The 27,657-nt window shown below is 36.7% G+C and overlaps 3 protein-coding genes across 4 annotated transcripts in view; 2 read left to right on the top strand and 1 right to left on the bottom strand.

The window, feature by feature from the left end:
• Positions 1 to 828: 828 nt before the first annotated feature.
• Positions 829 to 10,957, bottom strand: LOC108779291 (dnaJ homolog subfamily C member 9). 2 transcript variants are annotated; one of them, XM_018546679.1, is made up of 4 exons: positions 10,766 to 10,957; positions 10,360 to 10,674; positions 9,803 to 9,969; positions 829 to 1,326 (listed from the first exon to the last, which is right to left on the bottom strand). In XM_018546679.1, the coding sequence occupies exons 1-4, from the start codon at positions 10,857 to 10,859 to the stop codon at positions 1,096 to 1,098; spliced, it is 807 nt and encodes a 268-aa protein (XP_018402181.1). In that variant the 5' UTR covers positions 10,860 to 10,957; the 3' UTR covers positions 829 to 1,095. The 2 variants fall into 2 exon arrangements, 1 of the variants encoding a protein (XP_018402181.1); XR_001940871.1 differs by lacking the exons at positions 9,803 to 9,969; positions 10,360 to 10,674; positions 10,766 to 10,957 and adding an exon at positions 4,418 to 6,818 and having other exon boundaries at positions 1,267 to 1,326.
• A 141-nt stretch (positions 10,958 to 11,098) lies between these two features.
• Positions 11,099 to 13,869, top strand: RpL18 (ribosomal protein L18). The gene is made up of 4 exons (XM_018546680.1): positions 11,099 to 11,160; positions 11,301 to 11,387; positions 12,455 to 12,661; positions 13,503 to 13,869. Exons 1-4 carry the CDS (start codon positions 11,158 to 11,160, stop codon positions 13,770 to 13,772), a joined length of 567 nt encoding a protein of 188 aa, XP_018402182.1. The 5' UTR covers positions 11,099 to 11,157; the 3' UTR covers positions 13,773 to 13,869.
• Positions 13,870 to 14,319: 450 nt separating this feature from the next.
• Positions 14,320 to 27,657, top strand: part of Pka-R2 (cAMP-dependent protein kinase type II regulatory subunit) — a 13,820-nt gene continuing 482 nt past the window's right edge. The window contains exons 1-7 of the mRNA XM_018546681.1: positions 14,320 to 15,224; positions 22,114 to 22,205; positions 25,419 to 25,502; positions 26,227 to 26,333; positions 26,608 to 26,869; positions 27,126 to 27,284; positions 27,399 to 27,501. Coding sequence (XP_018402183.1) covers positions 15,008 to 15,224; positions 22,114 to 22,205; positions 25,419 to 25,502; positions 26,227 to 26,333; positions 26,608 to 26,869; positions 27,126 to 27,284; positions 27,399 to 27,501 — 1,024 coding nt within the window. The 5' untranslated portion in view covers positions 14,320 to 15,007. The remainder of the gene's footprint in view (positions 15,225 to 22,113; positions 22,206 to 25,418; positions 25,503 to 26,226; positions 26,334 to 26,607; positions 26,870 to 27,125; positions 27,285 to 27,398; positions 27,502 to 27,657) is intronic.

Here is a 27,657-nt window from a genome sequence, read left to right on the forward strand (position 1 = left end):
AAATGCCTTTCCAAAATTTAAGATTGTCAAGGTTGAAATTTTGTACGTTCATTCATATAAGAAATAAGCTTTTTGATTTAGAACTTTCCAATATAAAAAAATGATTTTAGTAACAAAAAAATAGCTGTATATATGTATATATGTTACGGGCCAATAAACTTAATTATCTATCATATCTTTTAATATATTTTCTATAAAGACATTATGTGGATATCGGAAAACTTTTCGTGTAAGATTTTTTGTAAAATTGATTCTGTCTTTTCTCTTTCTTTTTCTCAGAAAGAATTAACATATCTTGAAAAGTTACGTAAGATATACCTTATAATATTCCTATTATTCATCAAATTATTTTTTAAATCAGTAGTAACACTTTCTTTTGTAAATAGAAACAAATCATTTTATTCATATTGCAAGATGTAGAAGAAATAAATGGTTAGGAAGAATAACTAACATTATAGAAGTGTAGCTAATATTATATAGTGAGAAAAGAGTCGTTTGCAAGTGTATCTAAACTAACTGTGAGAATCATCACTCAATTAAATTATGGCAACGTTTCTATATTTAATTCAGTGGATCTATACAGCTGTACTGCTAAACACTGAATATACCTACTTACCTCGCAGTTTATCTTCGATCTCTAGTCCATGGCTGAAATAGACTTTTAAAGAAACTATAAGAGGTGATATTAAAAAGCTTCTTTATTTCTGTTTCATATAGACGGAAAATAATTACAGGGACCTTAGTTTCGAGAATATTATATAATTATATCATAAAATTCAAGTACAATATTTAATGTTATATAAAGTGTACGATATTTCTACACCGTTGTACACATTTGTCATGAACAAATGTTGAATTCGATACAACGATTTAATTTACGTTACGCGCGATTAATTGACGACAAATTTATATAAACCATACGAGTTAGTTCATTTGATTCGATGAATGTTTTGAACTTATACAAAAATTAAACACAACCACATCCACATTATAGAAATCTACAACAAGTTCGTGTTTTACAATTTAATGTTAACAAGAGGTTGAAACTTTCAAAAACGTGGAGTGGACACGTAGCAGTTCCGGCATTGTCGATCTCTAAGTCTTCTTCTTAATTTTCTTCGTAGTCATTGAGGGCGAAGCTTTGCTTTTACTCGGTTTTTCGGCCTTCACATATTTATCGATCAGGGAATCAAAGAAACTTTCCGACTGATTGGCGCGAGCTTTATTACGATTTTGTATCACCAGCGCGAGGTCGCTTGCGTTTTCTTCGTTCTCGATCTTCAACATCTTCTCCAGGCGTTCAGCTTCCGCCGCTTCCTTGGCCCACTGCAATTAAAAAAGCCGATCAGGCCAATTAACATGAAAAGTCGATGACTGTTTACTGTCCGACTAGAGAGCGGTTTAATCAGCGCGTTTAGTCTACATTGCTAATTCGATCCAGACTCGCCGCGGAAGGGAATAGATTTTTTAAAGCAGATAGCGGCTACTCGTGAGAGAACACAAGCGCGTTCCCTGTTAACAAGATTGATTACAACCCACTCGTTACAAGAGCGAGGGACTCTACGCGTTACGTATTTCTATTTCCGAATCGCGCCACGCGCTGCCGATCCTCGAGAGTATTAGACGCACGCGACTTCGCATTCAGAGCGGCGTGAAGCGGGGTTCTCTTTTTCTAGGGAACGGCGCAGTTGAATTTCAAGGGGGTCATCGATTTTATCGATGGTCGAAGCGGCGGGATATGCGTCACTTATAAGCACGATTCTTGGATCGCTAAGCGAAGACGCAGTACGCACCGGCATACGCGGTCTATGACATTGAACATACTCAAACCGTGATACCATGAATCCTAGGATGCGTTCGGGGAGACGCTATTAAGGCTATTTATGTCACTCTATCTTGTTTATTAGACGTAAAACAACGATAGAATGACACGAATAGCATCTCCCCAAACACACCTCCAGAATGCAGCATCGCGAATCCAATTTACGACGTTCATATTTTTCAAAGTTTTCGCGTTTGGGTTCTCTTTTGGACAGCATCAAACTACCTGCGAGATACAGAAGCGTCGATGACGCTTCATATCGCGCGTGACCTACTCCATAATTCACTGCTGAAGAAATTCCGTTATTTATAATTTCTGGCAAGTACGTCCAACTGGCTACCTAAAGCTGGTGCATTGCACAACGCCATGCAAGATTCTGACTACTAAATCGCGGATTCGTCAGTGGTTAAAAATGAAAGAGATCTTACACGAAATCTACAATAGAAATTATATAGAAGATCGTAGGATTATAAGATCGTAGGATTATAAGATCGTAGGATTATAAGATCGTAGGATTATAAGATCGTAGGATTATAAGATCGTAGAAAATTGGCCAATCATAGACGATTATTTTTCTCGTATTCGAATGTAATTGGTCAATTTCCTACGACTTAGACCCCACTTATGACTCTCCTACCCTATGTGGACCACGCATCACGTTTCTTTATCAATAATATTGTAACAAGCCGAGACTCTAAAACTTCTTTGTCGAACAGCACTGATTGTGAGTTTTCATTCAAAAACCTTCTTATTTTTTAATTAAAAAATGTAATTGTTTTATTAAAAATTTGCTCAATAAGTAAGTCGTCTACCATACGAAACATCTCTCTTATGAGAACTCGATCATCTGCAGTCTTTATCAAAATAAGATGCGTAAATACATCTTAGGCCTAATTGTACCAACACTTCTTGATTTTAAGCGAGACTTAAAACTCTATCTATCTCGTTTTAAAGCCGAAAGGGAGACAGAGATAGAAACAATTTAAGTTTCGCGTAAAATCGAAATCACGTTGGTGCAATCAGGCCTTAGACAAATTATATATTTCTATTTTATGGTCGTTTATCAAATTCTAGAAATAATCGTTAATCTCAAACAATAATTAATCTGGAGTTAGCTAAACTATCGCTCGAACATGCGGATGAGGAAAGCATTGCTTTGCGCAAAACAATATTATGAGACAGATTTCTCTCAGGCCGTGCCAAGTACCTACGAGGCCGTCAACACGTACAAGTATCTGTCCAAGTCGAAGGTGGAAGCTTTTATCCGCGACCTTGCAGCATGGTCCGAGGTCTATATTGATCGGAATATCGCGCCACGTCTTGACCTAAAGAAATCGCGTTAAATAATTGACAACCATCGAAGCACGAATGGCGCGAAGTCATATTTACTACGATCGTGTCATTGGTATGGAATCTTAAGCAGAATTGGTTGCGCGAGCTTCAAGTTCGCTCACGGATCACGAGGAAGCTCTTGGTAAACATGTACGCGGAAACGCTACGCATCTATTCGACGATGGAGATCATCTTATGGAGATAACGCCGCTTCTCGTTATAACGGAACGCTTTATTAGCGCTTTATCCAAGGCCACTAAATGATTTCTACGCGAGAGAACCTGCTTTCTCTCTCATTCTCTCGTTCTGTCCTCCGTTTGGCGCGACCGACCTAGGCGGATTCTGAACGAAGATGCACCTGTTGCACGAAGAATGACGGAAGTTGCCGTGCGAACTTGACTCCTAACAGTGACGCCTTTGAGCATATATTTAATGCGTTTGTGAGGCGCAACACCGAACGAATCGTTGCAAGGTCGTTACATAACGTATAACTGCGCGATTGGACGATGACACTTGATAATTATTTCATTACCACGCGACGACCGAGTCGCCACTTAATTGCAATTAAAATCGTTTCTCGGACACGCATATACTCTGCTCAATTGGCTTTTCTACTTGGCAAGCGTTTCATGATGTTACAACATATGTTACCATGCCACAAGCGATTCCGGGAATCGAGAGAGAGAGAGAGAGAGGAACCACGTGAGATCAAAGATTCGCTAACTCGGCTAAGTTTAGTATTAGTGATAAACTTCACAACACCTTTTCGATTTTCTCGGAGATATTTAATCAATGTTTAACAAATTCTTGCCAATCGGTAAAATTACAGAATCAAAACTCGTATTTCCTTCTGTAGAATACTAAAGCACGGAAATAAAATGTAGAAAAAGAAAAGAGGAAACGTGAAAAGTGAAAAATTTTATGTATGATATTCTCTAAATTTATTGGAGTGGAATCTGAAGGGGAAAAATTAAGATAATTTTGATAAGGTAATTCAATTTTCATTCTTTAAAAATGAGATTTCACAGTTTAAAATAGCATTTTACTGTAAAAATTTGAGAGAGTATGTATGTATGTACAATACTTACAAACATAAAATTTGTAATATAATATAAATTGCATGTAACATAAAAATTTTCACTTTTTACTTTCCCACACAAAGAAACAAGTTACATAATCGGCACCCTGAAATTGACAATAAAATAAATTAAGTGTCAATCAATTTTTCGTTATTTTTCCGCATTTTCCAACGTCGATACCTACGCATCAGGTTTAGCTGGTTTTGTCATTTCCGGAGAAATTTTCAATTCCGAAGAAAGTTTCATCCATCTTGATCACTCTCTTGCTAGTTATCTGAATCTGGTTAACAATTCTATGAAGCGTCTTTGGGGAAATGCTATGAGGAGACAAGTTACAATGTTAAATACATAAATGCGCGCTTAAAAGTCCAGGTCACAACACAGTGCATGCGTTCCTTAGATAAGAGAGATGTAAGTTCGATTTTCTTCTGCGTAATCTAATTTTAAATTATCTGTGCGATCTATCTCGCTCATCTGGACGATAAAGAAGAAGGCGCGCTCTAAAATCTTCCCACGACGGTGTGCCCAAGAACAGCGACAACAACAAACGTCACTAGTGCAGCAGCTGATTCCATCTCCGGTGCCGAATTCTCCGGACATTCGGGAAGTGACTTGTCCGTCGTATCTATAGGACGAACGCCTATAGACGCGCCGTTATTATCCTGATAATTTTGCAACGGTGGACGCGTGATGATGGACGGATCACCACCGTACGAAACATGGTATAACTCGTCCGTCGCAGAGTCTATCAGTTCCGGTGGTGAAGGTCTGACATAATGCGTGTTAGATGCCGTCGTAGTTCGCAATCGATCGTATTCAATAGGTTGATCCGTGGCGACAAACAGGTCGTCATCAGTCAATGGTGGTTCTTCGACTATCATTTTACGTGGATCGTGTCCGTAATATGGTGTTTTCGTTGACGTCACTCTGTCACTCCCCTCAGTAGGACGGTGAAATTGTTCGTCAAATTCGGGCGGAAGCTCATCCGAGTTATCTGTGTACCAAATATCATCCATGTCCAAAAGACCGGTCATTTGAATGGATCCGTGCGGCACATTTTCCAGACCGTTGGATGTTGTAACATGTAGAGGATACGTTACAGTGTTTCCAGCTTGCGATGATCTGCCGGATTGTCCTATCGTGTTGTCCAATGAAGATCCTACTTGGGATCTCTCTGACGTGGGATACGATGGATAAGGCATCGTTTCATGCGGTGGAATGTACGACGGGTGTGTTGATATGCCTTCCATTTGCCGTGGTCTATCAGTTCCCATTATCCTGGTATATACATCCGATAACGTTACGGGTGATTCTCGCGATGTTTCCTGCGTTGGATATGGCCAATAAGATGTCGTTTCGTGTGTAGGCTGTGGTGGATACATAAAGGTGTGTTCCGTTCGCGATGGTCCGTCAGTTCCTGCCATCTTGATGTCTTCGGCGGGCGGTGCTCGCGGCGTTTCTGGTGTTGAAAATGGGTAAGACATTACCTGATGCGATGATAATTCCGATGGTATATGCGAGGGTCTTGTGTCTGGAAATCTCGATTCCACTTGCGGCAAAGACTGTTCCTCTTGTTGCTTCGACGTCGTTCGTATAGTCGTGGTTAATGGTCTCCTGTTGCGTGAACGGTATGTCTCCGAATGGTGTGGATAAAATGGTGTCTTGTCTCTCATCCCGTAAGATTCTTCCGATTCTTCTGGAGGCGGTTTCCTACCGGGATGTAATCTTTCGCGATGCGCTGGCACGATTTCTGTATCTTCTTCCACGTGAATCGGTGGGACATGAACGTCGATTGTGTCACTAGTGAGTCTTCTCCACTCGGGATCTTGTTCAAAAGCAACACCCTGATTCTCAAGAAACTTGCTGACAGCATGTGGGCAGGCAAAGTCGGAATTCTCGCTGAGGAATATGCGCTTCAGTTCCTTCAAGTATGACATCTCGTCGAGATTCAAACATTGCAATCGATTTCCTGAGATCCTTAGGTCCACGAGACTGGGTAGATTCGTATAGACGCCGTCTTCAATGTCACGTATGTCATTGTAGTTGAGATCGAGATACGTCAGAGAGTTTAATCCTTCGAACCACGACGCTCTGACGGTAGTTAAGCGGTTGCTGTCTAAGCTGAGTTGCTGGAGATTAATGAGACGTCGAAAGGCGTCTGCATCGATATCGGTAATCTCGCAATGCGAGCAACTCAATACCCAAAGATTCCCGCCGAATCTCGAGAACGTATCAGCAGTTATTCTGCGAAGTGGCATCCTGATGATCCGCAATTTCTCGGTTGTTTCGGGTACAGTGGTCAAATCAACGGGGTGACCACCTTCGCAGACATATTCCAACATATCTTCATTTGTCACCTTTCTACACGATGCCGCGGCATTGTCAATAAATACAGTTAGCAAGGCAAATAACACTACAGTTATAATATGATGCATTTTTTTCATTGATATATAAAGGGATTATAAGGCAAAATAATATAATTCGCAATTAATGGTAACAATAATCGTCGGAGGAAAAACAGCCCTCTATTGCATTCATTTCGACAAGCAGACAGAATAAAATGTGACAACCGTCGCGAGAGGGATTGTTCGTTTGAACTTTACGATTAACGACAAACGGTCGAACTAATTGTAACGCGGACTGAAGCAGTTCTCGCATTCGTAGGTTACTTATTTACTAGACCTTCCCCTCCTAGTGGTGCTTCTATTTCTCCTACTACCTTCCACTCGTCAAGCTGTACAGTCAATCGGTAAAAATAGAGAAGCTTGAAAATAGAGCTGCGGGGCGTTAAAAGACTATTGAAGTGACATTTAGCATGAATGTGCTAACGTGATTTAAAATTCGCGCTATAATTGCACGAGGTCGATCACGGTCGAAGATCGATACACGAGTAGTATAGAGGCGCGGCAAAAATCGCAACAGATAACGAAATAATATTTCGTGATCATGTTTTTTTATATTAATTGAATTGTTTCAAAAATTAACTTGTTTTAACATTTTAGAAAATTCCTAAGTTAAATAGAAATGTAATATAAATACATGATCAATTAATAATAATTATTATTATATACGATATTACGTATGAGAAACTACTGAGAATGGAAATATGTAAATATCGCAATAATTAAATTAAAAAAGTAAACTATAAATTTTGATATTAAATAGTAAAATTTGTGAAAATAATTTTGTCAATATCAGAAACATATTTACAACTCTTTGATGCGTCAAAACTTATAAACAAAATTTTGAAAATAAAATAACTATTAATTGTACAAACATACTGATGTTTACCTATAAAGAAACTATGGAAGTGCCTCTCCAATTTTGAGTTTTAACGTTGTTTTATTAATAGATAAGACTAAGGAATTGATATTTAGAAGATACAGGATACAACATCCTTTTAAAGAAAATAAATTTTTTCTTTCGGAGCGAATATTGTTGAACTATAAGAAAAAGAAAAAAATGTTCTGAGTAAAAAAAATTAAATTGTTTCACAAATATTTTATAATAATATTTAAATTGGTTTAAATAAAACATTATTAATATAAAATAAAAATTATAAAATTTTTTTTAGCTTTAGTAATAATTATTCTTAAAACCATTTAACTTTTATTTGAAATATTTGTTTCTATCTCTTACAGTTTCAATGATATTCGCTTTGAAAAATAATAAACGATTTTCTTTCTTCTCTCAAACTTACACATTCTAAAAGTTGAGAGAGAGAGAGCCCTTATAAAAAAGTACATTTTTAACTTATTATTGTTTACAAAACAGTCATAATATATTAAAATCAAAATAAGACACTTCATACAAGTTTCCTTGTTAATTCTAATTAATTTTAATTAATCTTTTATGTTCTATTGCAATTTCAAGTTTTTTATAGCTTTCTTAACATAAAAATATAAACTATCACAAAACTATTAAGTTTGGAAAGCGACTCATCAAGTTATAATAAATTAAAGAGTAGATTATAACAAAAATAACAGGTAATATGAGTCAACCGCTGGTTATTATTAGTGAATATATTTTTTAATATTTCAACTTATGTATCTTGATCGTACGTTTCGACTCCTATTTTGATCATCTTCAGCAACATTTTCAAGTAAGAAAGACAATAAAAATTTACAACTGAAATATCCATAAAATCATTCCACCGATAATGACAGCAACAATTGTAAGGTAAGCCACAATGTTATCATCAGATATAAATACATTAGATGTAACTGACTATCAAGAGCACAGGTCCACATTTTAATTTTGCTCTTATCTCGTTAATTTTATCAGTTAACTCATAATCACTTGACAGAACAATGTTTGTGACAATCTTGTTTATTGTTAAGGCGCAGGAATTATTGAGTTTTCATCATCACTAGCTAACTAACTAGTCTGAGTATGTGGCTTACCTCACAATTGTTGCTGTTGCTATCGGTGGAATAATTTTATGGATGTTCTAGTCGTAAATTTTTATTGTCTTTCTTACTTGAAAATGTTGCTGAAGATGACTCAAAACCAGGGAATGGAAGTAACTCGTTACTTGTAACGAAGTTACAGTTACAAGTTACTTTTTTGGTAACTTTACTGGTAACTGCGTTACTTTCTTTTTTTGGTAACTGTAACGGTAACGAGTTACATTTTTTGGGTAACGGTAACGAAATTTACAGTTACTTTTGTCGTTACTTTGCATACGATTGAACACGGTTCGATTGGATACATGCTATTTACAGCGCTTATCAATAAGACTTGAAAGCTCTTAGACATTCGGCCGTTATGATTCAGTAATTATTTTACACTTCTATCTTCTATGTAATACATAGGACATACAAATATTTCAGTTTTTGCTGCATATTTTATAGGTTTTAGAATTACAAAATTGTGTTTAAAAAAAATTAAAAAATAAATTAAATAATAGTAAAATGAGAAGGGCTACGAACCCAAAAGCGAAACAGTTTAAAAGACGATGACAATAAATGTGGAAACATCGTTTGTTTTTATCTTGTTTTATCCATGTTGTTGTTCTAATATATATTTATACATTTAATTACATTGTCATCGTCGTTCTTATCGGAAATAAACTGTTTCATTTTTGGCTCGTAACCCTTCTCATTTTACTTTTATTTAATTTATTATTTGAGCCATTCTACATTGTTTTTTTTTTTTTTAAATAAAACTATATATATTTGTCAGTATTACATATAAAAAAAAAAATGCAAAAGTACATTTTTAAATTGATTTTAAAAAAGTAACGGAAAAGTAACGAAAAGTTATTTTTCAAGTAACGGTAACTGTAACGAGTTACTTTTAAAAAGCGATAACTGTAACTGTAACTAGTTACATTTTTTACTTGGTAACGAGTAACTGTAACTAGTTACTTTTAAAAAGTAACTTTCCATTCCCTGCTCAAAACAGTAATCAAAACGTATAATATCAAAGTGCATAAGTTGAAATATTAAAAAATATATTCGCTAACAATAACCAGTGGCTCATATTACCTGTCATTTTTGTTATAATTTACTCTTTAATCTCTTAACATAATATTAATACAAATCAAAAACATTTATAAATGTCTTACCTTTCTTCTTCTGCGCTGCTGCTTCCTTTTATTCTCATTAGTAAAAGTTGTATATTCTGGAACTTCACCTCTCTCTATTAGATCTTGAATTATGGAATGAAGTCTGGGTTCTTCATCACAGTTTGTAAAAGGAACAGCTTCTAAAATATAATCCATATCTCCTTTACCTAAAAAAAAAAAAAAATATAAATAAGTACAAATGAGTATAAAACAAACTATACGTTAATATAAAATTACAGTGATATATATAATATAAATAATAACAAAGAATACTTTCTTTGTTTGATCTCTAATTTTAATCTTTACATGCAAAGCAACTATAAAGATTTTAAAATGTTATATTTTAAAGCAAGGAATACAGTAAATTATAATAAACCTTATTCACAAGAGAGAAAAAAGATTTTTAAAGCAGACTCTTTACTTTAAAGATTGAATTACATTTTTTTCTTTATAGAAACATATTAATTATCTTTGTTAAACAAATTTCTTAAATTATTAAAAAATAAGAAAAAAATTGATATGTCCGAGATTATCTGTACACAGTATAAAAATCTTACTGTCTATGTATGCTCTTTTGAGATCCTTGATTTCTGTCTCTGATCCCTTGTAATTTTTCTCATAATTATTGATATCTTCAACAGTAATTGCTTTAAATAAGGACCGCCAATAATCTGCCCAATTGCGCATCACGACCTCCTCGCTTTCTTCATCATACTGGCCGGATTCATCGTAAATCTTGCGCTTTTCGCTGTCACTGAGGATGGAATGTATCCTACCGAGAACCTTAAATTTCTCTGTCGCTTCCGCCTTAATATTCTCCTCGACTCTATCCGGATGTACAAGCAACGATAGCTTGTGATAAGCCTTTTTAACTGGTAGCATAAATATAACGAACATTATTATTATTATAAAAAAAATTCAAAAATGAAAATTTGCAGAGAGGTTAGAACGCTTTGATGTCACCTTGCTTGTCATTTGCAGTCTTCGGTATTTTTAACACATCGTAAAAGTTACGGGCGCCGAAATATTGCTCGCACAGATCTAGCAGACTCGCCATACCGCTAATTTTTTTTTTAATAAACACTGAAAATTTTAATTCGTAAATTCAAAATATCAACTTTTGTGACAACAATGCGATCAGCTGCTCGCCCGCCGCAATTCAGGGGGTTTATATATACAAACTATTTAAATGAGTCCGTTGAAGGCGACATCTACGTTACAGCGCATCGATGGAACTACTGTCGATAACAATGCTCTCGTTATTACCGAATCACCACCAACTACGCCCTCTGCCGTTTCCGCTGTCTTTGACCGCACGATTCTTTCGCGTATAGTTTCTTTTCCGGGATTCCAAAATGGTAAGTCGGTGTGATTGTATCCGATTCGATTGAAATATCGAGCGTTTTTATGCCGCTACTTATTAATCGCGATAAACGAACGTGACTACAGGATATTAAATTGTAGAGATTCAATTAATGACGAGTATTTCTTTTCGCAGGGTATCGATATTAATCATAAACATGATCGGAAAGTGCGACGAACAGAGCCCAAGTCGCAAGATGTGTATTTACGTCTCCTCGTCAAGGTAAATGCCTTGCCTTTCGTATTATTTAGCGAGTATGTACCTGTGACGTAAAGTCTATACCTCTAAATTTTACTCAGAAACATTTTATTCCATTTTATTGGAATTTTGTAAGAAATAATGCACGTTTGTGTCATGATGGTTTCTCATTGAGGTTAGTTTTCTAACGTGACGTACAAGCTTCGTGTTTTATCGTATAGCTTTCTTCAATTTAGTCTCTTCAATCGAATGAATTGAAAAAGATTTATAATAAATTTGGTTACTTTTATTGATAATAAGATTAGTGAGTACTAAAAGTTTTGCTATATAAAATCAACAAAGCTGAATGTAAAAAAAGTATATAATTATTTTATACGGTTACTTAATAATAGTATCACATTATCTAGAATGTATTATTTCAAATTTGTCAAAGTTGATTATATTGTATTTAGACACTTTATAAAACAGATTTTAATGTATCAACTTAGTGTAGTATAAATGACTAAATTCATTAGTAATCGTGATTAGTGATTTATCAATCAGTTTTTATTGCGAACTGCACTCTGTGTCAGATCTTTTGTAGACCTGATTCAATTTGAAAGTTCGCTAGAGAAATATTCGTCAACTATCCTATCTCGCTTATTTTGCAACATAAAAGAGCGATTATTATAGTTGATACATGTATTAAACAAATTTTGTAATTATAGTTTTCAAATCTTTTTAATTGCAAAGAACTTCTTTTGGGAACAAAATTTTATAGAAGTTTGGTAACATACTTATTTTGTACATATTTTATGAAATTAATTTATATAAATTTTTAATAAATTTTATATTTCTATGAAGTTCCTAAAGGAAGCTACAGGTTTGAAAATTACAACAGACTTTTCACAATAAGCTATAGTAATAAATCAGAAACTAGAAAATAACCAATTATAGTCGATTCTTTTCACATTTGACTGTGATTGGTCAATTTGTAGCTTTTGACTTCTGATTTATTAATAATGGATTATTATTGAAAACCTCTATAATTATCTAAAGTTTATTAGATAATTAATAAGTTTCATAGATAATTAACAGATGCTTTGTTGTAGCTGTATCGGTTCTTGGCGAGACGAACAAATTCAAAATTCAACAAAATTATTTTGAAACGATTATTCATGAGTAAAATTCATCGACCACCAATTTCATTGGCACGAATCGTGAGATTTATGAAGAAACCTGGCAGGGAAAATTGTGTTGCTGTCATTGTTGGTACAGTCACTGATGATGCTAGGATTTTTGAAGTCCCCAAGTTGACGGTAAATGACACTACAAGCATATTGATATCTAAGGCAATATTTATAGTCCGTTTTTATTTAAGGCTATCTGTAGTAATATTAGTCAGGCTGATATTTTATGTGTCAAATTTTTAAGTATGTTAGGATCTGAATATAAAAATGGAATATGAATCTTGGTCAGCACAATATTTTTATATAATTATAGATATATCAATATGGTATATGTATATAATTATGCTAAAATATGCATTGATTTACGACTACGATTCATGTTCTAAGTTTTAGTTAAGGCAATCTTTGTACTTAGGACTTTAATTGACTGCAGAATAGAGAAATTCTTAGATCTATTCTAGCTAATCAACAGCTTGAAAAATGTGTTTTATGATAAATATACTATAATACTAGCCTGATACGGCTCTATAATTGGTTTATGACATCTTAGGATTGTATTTAAAATAATCTCTTTTAAAAATAAGAACTGACTATACATATCGGTCATAAAACAATATTAACATTTTAAGACTGATGAAAATTCAAGCGTGTTAATTGGTCGCAGGACAGAGAGATCTGAAAATCTCTTTGTCCTGTAGCCAATCAACAGGCTTGAAAAGCTTTGTTGACCGACATGAATGAAATGTTAAGACTATGGCTGCGTTCCACTTAACGCTCACATCATTCACGAGCATTGTTTGTCCTTGTTTAATGTTTGATAAACAATGGATGAAATGATTCCATGAGCGTTGTGAATGTTAAATGGAACGCAGCCTATGATATTACTTAAAGCATTCTTGAAATAAGAATTAATTATGAATATCAGTGTACAATCGTTAAATTTGTATTATATGACAATTGATTTTTGCAGGTATGCGCTTTACGCGTGACTGAGAAGGCTCGTGCACGCATCCTGAAAAATGGAGGTGAGATCATCACGTTCGATCAGCTAGCATTACGCGCCCCGACTGGAAAACACACAGTCTTGATGCAGGGACCGCGTAACGCTCGCGAGAGCGTTAAACACTTCGGTCTGGCACCTGGCGTACCACATTCTCATACGAAGCCTTACGTGAGGTCTAAGGGTCGAAAGTTCGAACGGGCGAGAGGCCGTAGACGCAGCTGTGGTTATAAGAAATAAGATTGATGTAACACGCACTTCAACGGATGTTTATCAGTCGTAATCTTTTTTTCCAAGCGGTCAAGTGGCTGAAAAATAAACATTTGCTTCATAACAACTTCCCATTCTCTTTTCTTGTATGTATCCAGACTTTCTATTCTAATTTGCCAGAAATTTCCATGTATTTTATTACACGGTATATATTAAATTTATAAATTAAAATGCAAATTGTTTAATCATATTTTTTATATCTAATCGTACGATCAAATATTGAATATGAAATAAAAAAATAAATGATTGTATGTACGATACATTAAATTAATTAATTAAAGTATAGTTTTAATTTCTACAGTTACGGTGATTACTATCAATTGCGACAAAAAAAAGACAACATGCGCCCAACTTCGCAATATAAAGCGCGCGTTCGTTCGTTTCATCTCGAATCGAACTCGACGAGAATAATCGAAATCCGACTCGACCTGAACTTGGCGTGAGTACCCGCACATCCCGTCGTGCAATCTGCGGCGCGATGAGGTACGGGTGCGGGTGCTATCAGTCGCCATCTTAGCGACCGCGATCGGTTCATTCTTCGTGTCCTCGGGGGGGACTAGTCGAGGTTCTCGTCATATGTTCGGCGCGACACTGTGCGCAGTGTCGTCACGGTAGGCAGCTAGTCCCCCGTCGTCGATAGTCAGCGCGGTGCACCGGGAAAGCGAACGGAGCTTGCCAACGGTAGTGGCAACGGCGACGATTTGCCGGTGCACGAAACGGCCGGCGGCGCGGTGCGACGGCGACGGGAGAACGGAACCATCGGCGGCGGCGGTGGCGGCAGCAGTGAAGGTGGTGGCGGAAGCGGCGGCGGCGGCGAAGCAGCAGCGCGTCGAAGGTGGGCGGCGATACGACGCGTCGAGCGTTCCTCGTTCCTCTCCTGTCCCCGACCCCCAGCTTTAAAGCCCAGCTACAGCTCCGGCTCTAGCTCCTGCTCTCTAGCTCCGGCTCTAACTTCTGTCCCCGGTCCTCCGATCGCTGCTCGCTTCGGCCCGCGCGAGACTCCGCGAGAATCCGTGACGTGCAGGCTCGCTGTAGCGCGTGACAATTCGGCTGTGCCGCGTGAAGAAGTGCAGAAACTCGGGAGGCTTCCGTCGAGATTCCGGAATTCGGAAGCGGGATATAAAACGCGTGAAAGGAAGAGAGACGCGAGAGGTGGACCACCTCGTGGTAGCTAGATCGGCGATCGTCTTTGGGGGAATAGGAAGATGAGCTGCCAACGTAACGCCGGCAAGATCACGGTGCCGGACGACCTGCGCGACGTCCTGCTGGAGTTCACAATCAGCTATCTGCTGGAACAGCCTGGCGATATCATCGACTACGCCGTGGACTTCTTCACGCGGCTACGTGACGCACGGCGTACGCAGCTTATCCATACGGACGGTCAGACCTGCTCGTCCACGCCGGATGAGTCTGTCGATGAAGGTGAGAGTCTCGGGAGAGGAGTCTCTCTTTCCTCTGTCTCTTTCTTTTCTCCATCTCAGTTCACGTTATCTCATGATCAGGGGCGATTCTGTCAATAATGCTTGTCCACAGGAGCCGAAAGGTCTCAAAACAAGATGGATAAATCCATAATGGTCCATTCTGCAGCTTTATGACCGAAACGAATTTTGCAAAACTGTGGCCTTGTTAAATTTTTCAAGTGGAAGACTTTTCATCTTCATAGTTCTCTGTGCGAGAAAAATCGATACCAAATGTATCTTCTAAAAAATCTAAAATGAAAAGACCGTCTTGCATGTTACAGTGAATTTTTGATTTCTCAAAATTTTTCTATTTCACAAACAACACAGCGTCCCGCTATTTTTTCTTAATTTAAATTAATAAATTGAGTAATCAGCAAAGCACTTTTTAAAAATCCTATCTGATAATATAAAGATTTTCCTGTCATCTTGAATTCGAGAAATTAAACAATTCTCTCTACATCTCTCTCTCTCTCTCTTTAATTTATGAGAAAAAAATCAGGCATTGTTTGTACAGGTATAAAGTGACAAATAGCTCGGTTAACTGATTGTGATTAGTGTCAATCATAATGTTGGTAGAGTCAAGCTTGAGCTGGTCATATGCTGCTCGAATCGATATCAGTTGTAAGTTAAGCGTGCAGGGTCGATTGTACTAACGTCAATTGACTCGTCGTCGTTGTTTCGATTCTCACTTTTCTTCTGGGGGTGGATGAAAGGCGGCAAGGTGGGCGGAGGGAAAAAATATCGTGATTCCGGGTATAATGCAGCAAATATAAAGTCAGTAATTTATCAGTAATAGACATAGATAATAATTTAATAATATTGAGCAATCGGTTATTTATTCCGTTCATCCCACGCCGAATTCTCTGTCTCTCTTCTTTCTCAATGACTGCGTTCAGCAGAAAGAAACAGTTTTTGAAACATGAACTGTTGTAAGATTTTTTAATACGATTGATTTATTTTTATACATTTAGATTCAATGGAGAATTAAGAGAAATTTAAAGTAAGAATCAATTATATTAAAAATTCTTACAACAGTCGTAAAACTTTTTCTACTGAACGCAACCATTGATCGGTATATTTAACAATACCATAGGTGATTATCTACTGAACGGGTATCTAGATTCGACCACTGATATGCTGATTAATACCGGAGTTAGTTGAACCAATTCTCCCTTTCCTCTCGGGATTGTAACGTTGGTCATGTAATATGGACAATTATGTGGGATTAGTGCTGAACGATATTGGTGGAATCGGTTTCCAAACAAGCTGCGCACGTAATCGCAGTGCGAAATGTATGTCTGAACAAACGCCGGGATGTTCCACTGATAAATGCATTATGTGATATCGAAACGCTTCTGTTCGGATGCAATTTTTAGTCGGTATCGAATTTGTTGTAGTTTAGACATCTCTCTTTCTTTTCTCCTTTTTTCCCCCTTCTACAATACTGATATCCGTTCTTTCACGAAAAACAATATTCTGCTCTTCCTTCTCCCTTTTTCCCCAGATTGATTCAATTTTCTTTCCCTTTCCTTTCTTACCCAATCAAGGAAGAAGTTTCTTAAATTTCTCGAAGAGACTCGCGATAGAAAGATAAATGCTTTTAGGATATTATTGGATCTCTCTCATTGTCGAGCAAGTGAAAAGAAAGTATTCTTGATTCCTGCCTGAGTTACACGAAGTATATCCTTTTTATAAAATTGCACGGATTATTAAACTCCATCCCCAACTATTACGTCTCGGCGAACAACTTCACTACGGGAGAACGAAAATAGATGTTCTAATATTTTTTTTTCTTTTTTTATGAATGTATATCCTTATCAATGGGTGCGTTCAACAAAAAAGAGCGGCTTTGCAACTGTTGTAAAATTTTTTAATATAATTGGTCTCGATCTCACTCATTAGATGAAAATGTATAAACTAATTATATTAAAGAATTTTACAATAGTTGCAAAGCTGCTTTTTCTGTTGAATGTGTTTTTATTCTCTTTCCTAATTATATACTATTTATGTACAAATTGTCTTTCTTATTGCCACATATAAAGAGCTTTTTTACGGCTCTTGAAGCGAGAGGTAAAAATTCAAAAGTGCGCGAACTTACTAGAATATTTACAACTTTATTAGGCAACACCTATGTAGTGAATTTTCACTTCGTTTCAAATGATTTGATTTTGTATCACTACACAACTTGGTGAAACTTACAAAAATTATATTATCGAATTTATTCGAATATTTATAACTTTATTAGACAACATCTAGTAAATTTGCTCGTTTTCGTAATTTTCTTCTCGTTTCAAGATACAAAATTATTACTTTCCAAGAATCGTAATAAGCTCTCGGCTTTTTTATGGATGAATGATTTAGTCGCGAAGATTTGGATCACCCTTGCAATTCATTGTGATCAGCTGACGCTCATCATTCATGAAAAGTTCGATTTGTATTCCCGATGTACCGAGAGTATTCTAAAACAGTAAAAGAATTTTCACAGAATGTTCAAATATAAATAAAAAGTTCGGAATATTATATGAATACTTCTTGTACGAGCAGTACGCATTCTCGCCAACAGAGGGTCGTATCGAAGATGCATTAACTCGTAAATAAAAAATCACATAGGAAAGAGTATAAAAAGCGCAGGGGTACGTTCAGAAATTACTCTCAGATAACTCTAGGCTGTAGTTTACGCGTCGCTGTAATTTACGTTATACCATAACAAAAGTGCACACCATAATTATTTGGATGTAATTTCTGAACGCATTTCTCTGCATTAGTGAGTCCCCAAAATTAGGTCCTAAAGTGAAAGCAAATAAAATTTTTGACAGTGCAATTTTTCATTTAAAACTTAATTCAAGAAGTTCCGAATATAGAATTTCTGAGAGAAATATAATTTTACAGAATATATATATTTTCCGAATAATGTAGCGTTATATAAATGGAATATTTAGCTATTATATATTTGCGCTTTAAATTTTTTAGGAGTAAATTTCCTAAAAGGTCAACTTTAATGATTAATATCTCGCTTTGCGAGGCAGAGCAACACTTTTTCTGCCACATTAATTTGTTTTGTGCAAAGACATCGCGAATGAGCTTAATTTCGTCAAGATTGGATGTAGGCGGATTAAAACTCAACATTTATCTGTAGGAGAGATTATTCACCACAGAGATTAAAAATTGACCCTTGGAGTAATTATTCACTCTCTAAGAGTGAAAATGTCACTCCTGTTTGACTGACGCAATTATCATGTACTCTTCGAGAGTGAAATTTTATTCCGAACAATTTATAGAATGTGAATGTTACTGTTACATTAACTCGTAAATAGGAATCATATAGGAAAGAATATAGAGCGTAGTATTTCAACTTTGAAGCGAGCAATTAAATTGGGCTCCAAGGTCAGAGTAAATGAAATGTGTTCTTGACAGTACAGTTTCGTTTCAAAATTAATTCAGAGACCTCTGGACATGGAATTTCTGGAAAATCATAATTATATATATATAATGAAACATACATGGAATATTCTCTAAATATATAACGATGTATGTATTATGTATATATGTATTTAACGATTTTTTAAATGTTGCTGTTACATTCGGAAAATATTTCGAAATATTCTTGAAACACTCTTGGAATGTTATATTTTACGGATATTTTAGGAATATTTAGCGTTAGTTGGGATCCGGTTTACTCACCCTGAGTAGCACATACTAATTAATTATTCCAGACTCATTCTGAACTTTCGCGACCTTCCGACACCTTTCATTACTCTCCAAACGTTTCTCAATCTCGCTTGGATTGAAGTCACGATAATCGATCGAGATCCCCTCTCGGAAATTCTCTCACGTGGTTACCGCACTTCTCCGCACCATCCTTTTATTCTACCCCCAGAACACCCCAGAACGAAGGCCTAGACTTGGTTATTATCGTCGCGTGGAACGAAGAGGGGAGTATCGCTTCGATCTCGGAGATGCGCGTCCGAAGAATCTTTGTAGAAGAAAACGCGCGCAAAGTGGAGCACTGTCATTTGCTCGGAAGTATATCGCTGAAGTTTCGCCAAACACCGCTTCGGATCAACTTGGCTCGTACTTTTCGAAACCTGCGCGCGATTTGAGGAACCCAATCGCTCAGCTGTACCAACACGGTCCAGTTGAGTCCGGTCAGGCGCTGTCGCGAGATGAGATTCTCGGGTGCGCGGTGGTTTCGATATACATAGTTCAATAATTGTTCGTGCAGCGCTTACAAGCGCTTAGCCGGCGACCGCGATATCGGCCCATCATTCCCGTCAGTACGACGCGACTGCACATCCCGGACGCGATCCTTTTCAGCTGTGCTCCTCGTCGTTTACTTCGTCTTTTCATCTTCGAAGAAAAAAACGCGAGCGTGGATCAACGCGGATACGGATCTCGTAAATGTATTCGCGCATCAGGGAACTCTTTTCCCAGCAGAAGTCGTAGCTGAAATAAAAAAAAAAAAACGGAGCAATCCCTTTGATTCGTTCGATTGTTTACTTTACTCATGATTGGATAAAATGTTCGTCAGAGTAGGAAAGAAGAGAAACGCTTGAATATTTATGACTGCATCACTCTGTAAACCGATGCTACGTTCCGGAATTGTTTACCGCGCGTCACGTTTACTTCGTACCACGTCGAAATTCCTTCCCCTCGTGTAATATTGTGAAAAAAAATCGTGTCTGTGGATCAGTTGGTAGATACGAGAAATATATCGCCTACGATATATTTCTTGTTTCGTGACAAGTGAGCGTGAACGTGCTGGCAAGAAAGACGAACGTGTTCCTCGTCCTCGTGCACATTTCTGCCGTGTGTTTAATTTTTTCCTCCGCGGACCAAATGTCGCTCATCTCCGTCATCGAGCCAGTGGATGACAAAGGTGCGAAACAACAAAACACCACGGAATTTTTATTGTCCGATGACGAGACATAAGTCGGAATTTTAAAGTCGTACACTGAAAAAAATACTAAAATAAATTTAAACTAATTTAAAAAATACCTGTTTGAATTATTTTAAATAAATATTTACTAAATGTGAACATATATTTACTTGATGCAAGAATCGCCAAGTTAATTTGGATTTAATTATTTTCTTTATTTTTTTAGTAAATATTTATTGAAAGTAAATGTTTAGTAATATTGAAAAAAAAAATGTATTAAGATTTAGTAATTATTTTTAGTGTATGATAGATTTTGCGGCATTGAAAACTTTGTTACATTTGGAAGGAGTAATAGAAATGTATAAACTTGTATCCGCTCAAAAAAATACCATTTTTCAATACCATTTAATCGGGTAAAATTGCACTGCACGCAAAAAAAAAATGAGAAGAGATTGAGTGATTTAGCAAAGCTATGTAGTTTGCTGCGCGAGTTCAACATTTATAACTAAAAGATTTGATGGTTTAAAAAAATGTTTCTAAGCAATTATCAGTATGATAATTCAGCTATATTTTTTTGCTACAATAAAAATGGCTAATTTAACAATAAAAATTGTTAATATTTTCTTTATAGTGGCATAATATATGTCATCATAGCTAGCATGTTTCGTTACAAATTTTGATGTATATATTGGATTGATTTTCGTAAAAAGTTGCTATTATAACAAATATGATTACCTATAATTACATTCAACTATATACATAACTATTTAACTTTATTGCGTGCGCTTTTTAACATAGAAAACTATGACTATTCGTATATTACGAGTGGAAATTTACTAAATCGGTGAAGTTTTTAGTTGTTTTAACAAATTTGTTTTTCCACATTTTCTCGTGATATTTTTACTTAACGTCACGAAAGAAAAAAGATACCGTTAATTTTTAAAAGTTTTAAGAGCAAGTTATTATTAATCTTTGAACTTTCAAGATTAATTTTCTTGGAATTGGAAATATATTTATTCTCTATAGTTTCGACTTATCTTCTTTACGTAGAATCTTGTTATTATTAGTTATGGAAAATCGTGTTGCACACGACATCGGGAAATATATATTTGTAATTGGGATGAGGTGAAACGACGTAATAATTTTTTTGCCGTATAAGGGAATTTGTGTCTTTTGAAGGAGGATAGTGTACGGTTTCACGTTCAATATCCGTACTCGACGAACGCGAAATGTCTCAAGACGAAAGATCAACACTTGAGAAAGACGTTGACAGTGTATGTCATTATGGAAAAAAAAAGTTTCAACGATTCTCTATCACAAATTGCGAAGAGCGATCGAAAATGAAACTTCAGCAAAAACTTCTGTCGCGTAAAGCTGTAAAAAAGGATACGATATCTCTCTGTGACACTATTCAAAATGCTAATGTCAAAACTCCAAAAATTACTGCCTGTTCCTCCTTCGTTTATTACCGGAGACCGGATTTCGCAATAGTTAACTAAACTGAACGAGCCAACACGCGCAGTGTCTCGTATTTACATAATTGAACGACAGATCATTTTTTACGCGACAGCTTTTGTAATCTACGTCGAATTCTCGGAGACTGTTTTCTCGAAAATACAATCGTTCAATTACGTAAATGTCAAACTTGACGCGGTAAACATGCATAAAATTGTCATCTATAATAAAACGCGGGCCTTCATTTTATTATCGCGATAATTGTGTATTTCTAGCAATGAAATCACTGCAATCGACCAAACTAAAAATCATTCGTATTCAACGATACTGTCAATTTTGCCTTTTGTCGTTAATAGAGGACCAGAGTAAACTGCGTCATTCATCGCTCTCCTTCAGTTACACCTTGTTTTATAAATTTAATTGATCGACATTTAATCAATTTGATTTGCTCTCCATATATTTTTCTTTCCTTAGTTTAATAGCAATCGTGTTTAATCGAAATGTCTCTTTTGTATTTTAGAGCCACCAGTCGGCCGATTTGCTTCCAGAAGGAAGAGCGTTTTCGCGGAAACTTACAATCCCGAGGATGACGAGGAAGATGACGGCTTCAAGGTATATCATATGTGTGTTATTGTTACTATTTCACGAATTATTACGCACGTTCCCGATAACATATCGCGTTCAAATTTAAAAAAAAAAAAAGATCTGAAAAAGTCTCCCACTTGATTGAACAAATTACGTATCGATGCGCCATAATAAATTCTGTTAATACATACAATCGCGCCAATAGTCCGCGTAATGATGATCTATTGACTTGACAGTTGCTCGATCGCAGATTCGTTCGTCCTAAAACGCCGTTTCTCTTCTCGATATGCACATCATATATTGCCGTCGCTTTTAGACTTCGTATCAGATGTTGCAACAGCGGATATATCTTTTCCAGCAACGAAGGCTTTGGCAGCACGCATTTTTTTACGCTCGTCACGTCCGTCGAATTGGCGAAAACCGATGCGTCAATTGTAGCTGCGTATAAGTAATCGCCGAGACCGCAAAAAATACGTGCTCGGCCGAAGGAAAAATCGTGTTGACGTAAGAAATTCCGCGCTAACATACTCAAATGCGATATACGAGAATAGAGCTGGACTTTTTAATAAAGTCAATTCATTTTCGCGGAGATGAAAATATTGAAATCGTTCTGGCCGGTCTCACTTTTGGCGTGATATGCTGAATCGCAAACGTGCTCTTACGCGTTTCGTTAATTACTTATTTTCGTAGAGTGTGGCTACGGAAATCTAAAATCGGTCGGCCCGAAGACGTGACGCAAAGTAACCACGCAAGTAGAGAACGGGTTTATGTAACGCATTCGCATACTATAATGCATTCGCACGTATATTCGTTATCGCCGGTATTTCGCTTCGACGAGAAGTGGCGATGAGACGAACGTTCCCGTCTTCGACGCGGAGGTTTAGATTTTTTTTTTTTCGGTGGTAGCAGAAAATAGAGCCTCTCTCTCTCTCCTCTCTCGTTACGAAATGTCGTTATACGCCACACGTGTATGTGTGTGTGTGTGTGTATGTGTGTGTGTGTGTGTGTATATATACACGAGGTACATAATATATATCACAGTCTATTAAAGCATAGCTGGCGCACAATCTCTCTCTCTCCCTCTCTCTCTCTCGCGGCCTGCTGCCGCGCGAATGACGAAACGCGAACGAAGTTACTTTGCTCAACGATGCGAGGTCGACGATGTACCTTTGTGACGTCAGGCCTCGTGTTCGATAACCTGGCACGGACGTGATTTACATGTGTATATGCATCATCGTCGTGTGTACGTATCCGTCCATACGCGCACGTGAATGAGGGAGAAAGGAGCGTGCGCGAGGTGTGTGTATGTATGTATTTGTAGGGTAGTAAGGGGGTTCGCGCGAGGGGTCGCCGGCGACGGGTCGCGTTCGACGAGAGAAAGAGAGAGAATATTTTCACAAAGATAGCCCTGGTGAATCCGATTATCGTCACCCCGTGGTGGCTGGTTATACCAAGAGGAAAATCGGCTGTCTCTCTTCCCCCTATAGGCCAGGCTGACCGATCGTATTTTCTCTCTACATGCTACTACGACAACTAGAGAACAATAGCAGAGAAAACTGGGACACTCGCGATTTTTAGAAAGGCTAGACAACTTCGACGTATGTGTGTGAAGATTCTTAACCGTTTTACGATAAAGGGTACATCAGATTCGCTCGGTCTTCTTTAACGGTGAATTTCTCCAGTCAATTTGGAGTCAATTTTTCCTTGGCGAAGATGCGTTTATATTGTATCCATGCGTGAGCAAGAAAGAAGCAGGGCTTTACGCGAATCAAACTTTAGAACTGCGAATAGTAAAAAAAAGTCCACACTCAGTTAAATTCTTCAGTTAAGAAATAGAATTGTTAACGTCAGACTGTTAAAAAAAAAGTGTGTGAAAACACTGGAAAGTTGCGAAAATAGAAAAATCGATTTTAAATTCTGGCATCGAAAGCTCTATTGTTAAAATGTATATTGCGCGCTCGAGAAACAGGATACTATGAGCGATAGAAAGGATAACGCGCCGAATGTGCGATGAAATAACAGTTTTGCAAATGGCAAACATCGACAAACGGTTGACCCTCGGTATAAAGTTTTAATCATACGATACACACGGCCCGGTAGCACAATGCTGCGGCAGCAGATGGGACACGTCGGTAATGGGAACGAGGAGGTTCCCTGCGAAATTGATCGTTTCTGTGTATAACAATTGGCGACGATAACGAAACAAAAGAACCAGCCGCTCTTGTGGAGAGACCGATTACCGCGTATGCACTTGCTACAAACGAGGAGTATGTATTGCTGGCCGCAATAACGCGACGCAAGTCGCTAACCAACGTGCAGACGAGAGTGAGAAGTTACAAAGGCGAATAATTTTAATGGCAGAGGCGCGGCTTTTTACGAGTAGAAGAATTAAGGTTTAAACGAATAACGTAACATTAACAGCAGCTCCAGCGAGGGCTCTCTTGAAGAATGGAACTTTTTAACTCCAGGGCTGTTTTCTTGTGTAGAAAAAAGCTGTTATAGTAGTTATACGCGCTTCGCGTAAATGCTTCTAGACATTAAAGGTACCATATAGACGTTAAATATCTTGAACTTTACGCTATTATTATATAAAAAAATAGCAAGGCTCCGTTGCATAACTTTTACGTGACCTGTGACGTTTTTATTATTAATAAATTTGCTAGGAACTCTATGCAAAATTGTATAGCTTGATAATCTTTAAAATCTGACAAACGATGTACTTTATCTTTAAAATAATAGCGAGTGGAGCATAGAAGAGGTCAAAGTTCACCATCCAACATAAAGGGCAATATCTCAAGTTCTAGTCAAACTATTGAATTTGCTGGTTGTAGCTTTTGCAGAGAACTAAATTGCAGATAACTTTATTGTATAATTTCTAGAAGTCAAAAATTCAAGAACAAGCAGCAAAAATTATTGGACACAGTAAATATATCGATATAGTGATTAAATGGAATAACTTAAAGCATGTGTGTTCATTTATTAAATAATAATATCGCTTCTTGCATATAAACGAGATTGTCGTTTAATAAATCAAGAACGAAACGATATATATTTCACAGCTTTCACTTGTTCAGGTTGTATTAAATCATTCTCTAATTATTCATTAAGGGAAGAAATTTTCTCATAAAGACGACAAAGTGACGATGTCTCAATTAAACAGGCGCCTTAATAATAAATTAAAAAATTTTGTCTAGCTATATTTTACCTAAACTTTGTCTTCATATGGCTCATTGATTTCAGATGGTCCATCCAAAGAGCGACGAGCAGCGACAAAGGCTTAGTGAAAGCGTTAAGAACATACTCCTGTTTCGCGCTCTAGACGAGGTAAATTAAACATAGTGCGTTCAACAGCCATGATTACAAATAGGAATGGTATAACAGCGACTTGATATATCTGCGCCAGTCGGGCGAAATACCAAGAAAATCACGAATAATCTCTCATTAAGAGCAATCGGTTTTGCCAGCAAAACGATTCGCATAATTGAGATAATTGTTTTGTTCATTAGCGACTTGTTGATGCATTTAAGTATAAATTACTGGTCGTCACTTGACTTGACAAGTAGATATTGTTAAATTTTGTAATTATTTAATTTTTCAATATATTTATTTTTAATATTTGTATATTTAATATATGATATTACTTTTTAATATAATTAATATTTTCTTTAAAGTATATATTCTATTTCTCTTTATTTTATAATTTTAATTTGATATGCAATTACACACATTAATTTATCCAACGTCGCAAATTGAGAGTCAACGAAAATAGAAGATGTGTGTGTCTAAAAATTTTCACTTAGTAAAAATTGATTTTATGTTGGCCAAGAATCAATTACGTTAAGAGGAAATATGTAATAATGAAACACCTTTATATACGTATATAAATGTATTTATATACATAGAAGCACGTACATCGATTATCACCGCGATATTAACGTTACTCCCCCTGCTTACGTACTACAATATTAAAGCCGATATTTTAAATCCCGCGGACGATAATATTGCGCTAAAACGTATTTAAACGTGTATAATAAAATTACTTTTGCAGGAACAAATGGCGGACGTACTGGACGCAATGTTCGAAAAAAGCGTTCAACCGGGAGAATTTATTATCCGGCAGGGCGACGATGGTGATAACTTTTATGTGATCGAGAGGTAATACTTTTTCTTTATATATTACAGTTAACGTATCGATAGGCTTCTCCCTTCAGCGGGAAGATCCAGTGAACCAAGAGGGGATGCACACAGTCGATCAGTGCTTTTATTCAGAGCTGAAAATATTCGAACAATATGCTTAGTAATCTTATTATTTTCGATTGTTTATTTGACCGGAATTTGAAATCGTCCGAACAGAAATATACATAACTGCCTTATAAATCTTTTAGCTTTCATTTTCGATTGTCGCTATCTATTGCATTTCGTGTTTCAGAGGAAAATTCGAGGTATACGTCAAAGATCCCGCCACAGCAACAGATAATCATATTCACACTTACGATAATCGTGGTGCTTTTGGAGAATTGGCTCTTCTGTACAATATGCCTAGAGCAGCCACTGTCAAAGCTATTACGTCTGGCACGCTTTGGGCCATGGATAGGCAAACTTTCCGACGTATTCTTCTTAAATCCGCGTACAAAAAGCGTAAAATGTATGAAAATCTTATTAATAAAGTACCGATGTTAAAGTCTCTGGAGGTAAATATTATATACATATATAAACTATTTATATAATTACTTTTAAAGACTTTAAAAATATGTTACATTTTTTTAAATTTATATCATAAATAATTCTCGAGTTTTTATTTTGAGATTAAATATATAATTATTGCATATTTTCTTTATCAAAGGAGCTATTCCTCTTTTTTGATTAAAAAAATATTTAAATAAAAACGAGAAATAATTTTTAAAATATCAACTCCTACGAGATTTGCATCGTATTAAATTCTTCCAGCCTTACGAGCGGATGAATTTAGCGGATGCCCTTGTACCGAAACAGTTTTCCAATGGCGAGCAGATAATTAGGCAGGGAGACACCGCAGATGGAATGTACTTCGTCGAGGATGGCGTAGTTAGAATCACTAGACTCGGCGAACACGGCCGTGAAATTGAGGTACATTTATATTATATGCTAATCCAGTTTCCCGCGAAACGATCTGATTACGTCGACGACGAGCGCCAAGAAAATTTTCTTCTTACTTAACTCGGGACCTTTAATATCCTACAGATTAATCGTGTTCCGGCTGGCGGTTATTTAGGCGAGCTGGCACTCGTGACGCATAAACCACGCGCCGCTTCGGCCTACGCTGTGGGAGATATCAAACTGGCATGTAAGTTTATTTCATTACTGCCCACGTTTCCTGAATTGATAGGTAATCAATAATATTGTGCCGAGTAATTGCGAATATCGATATTCGTCGCAGCTTCGGCTTGTTAAATGACGGAAGATAGTTATATCTTCTCTGTTTCTCCCTCCCCCCCCCCCC

Source organism: Cyphomyrmex costatus, unplaced genomic scaffold, assembly GCF_001594065.2.
Source record: "Cyphomyrmex costatus isolate MS0001 unplaced genomic scaffold, Ccosl1.0 scaffold57, whole genome shotgun sequence".
Classification (NCBI taxonomy): Eukaryota; Metazoa; Arthropoda; class Insecta; order Hymenoptera; family Formicidae; genus Cyphomyrmex; species Cyphomyrmex costatus.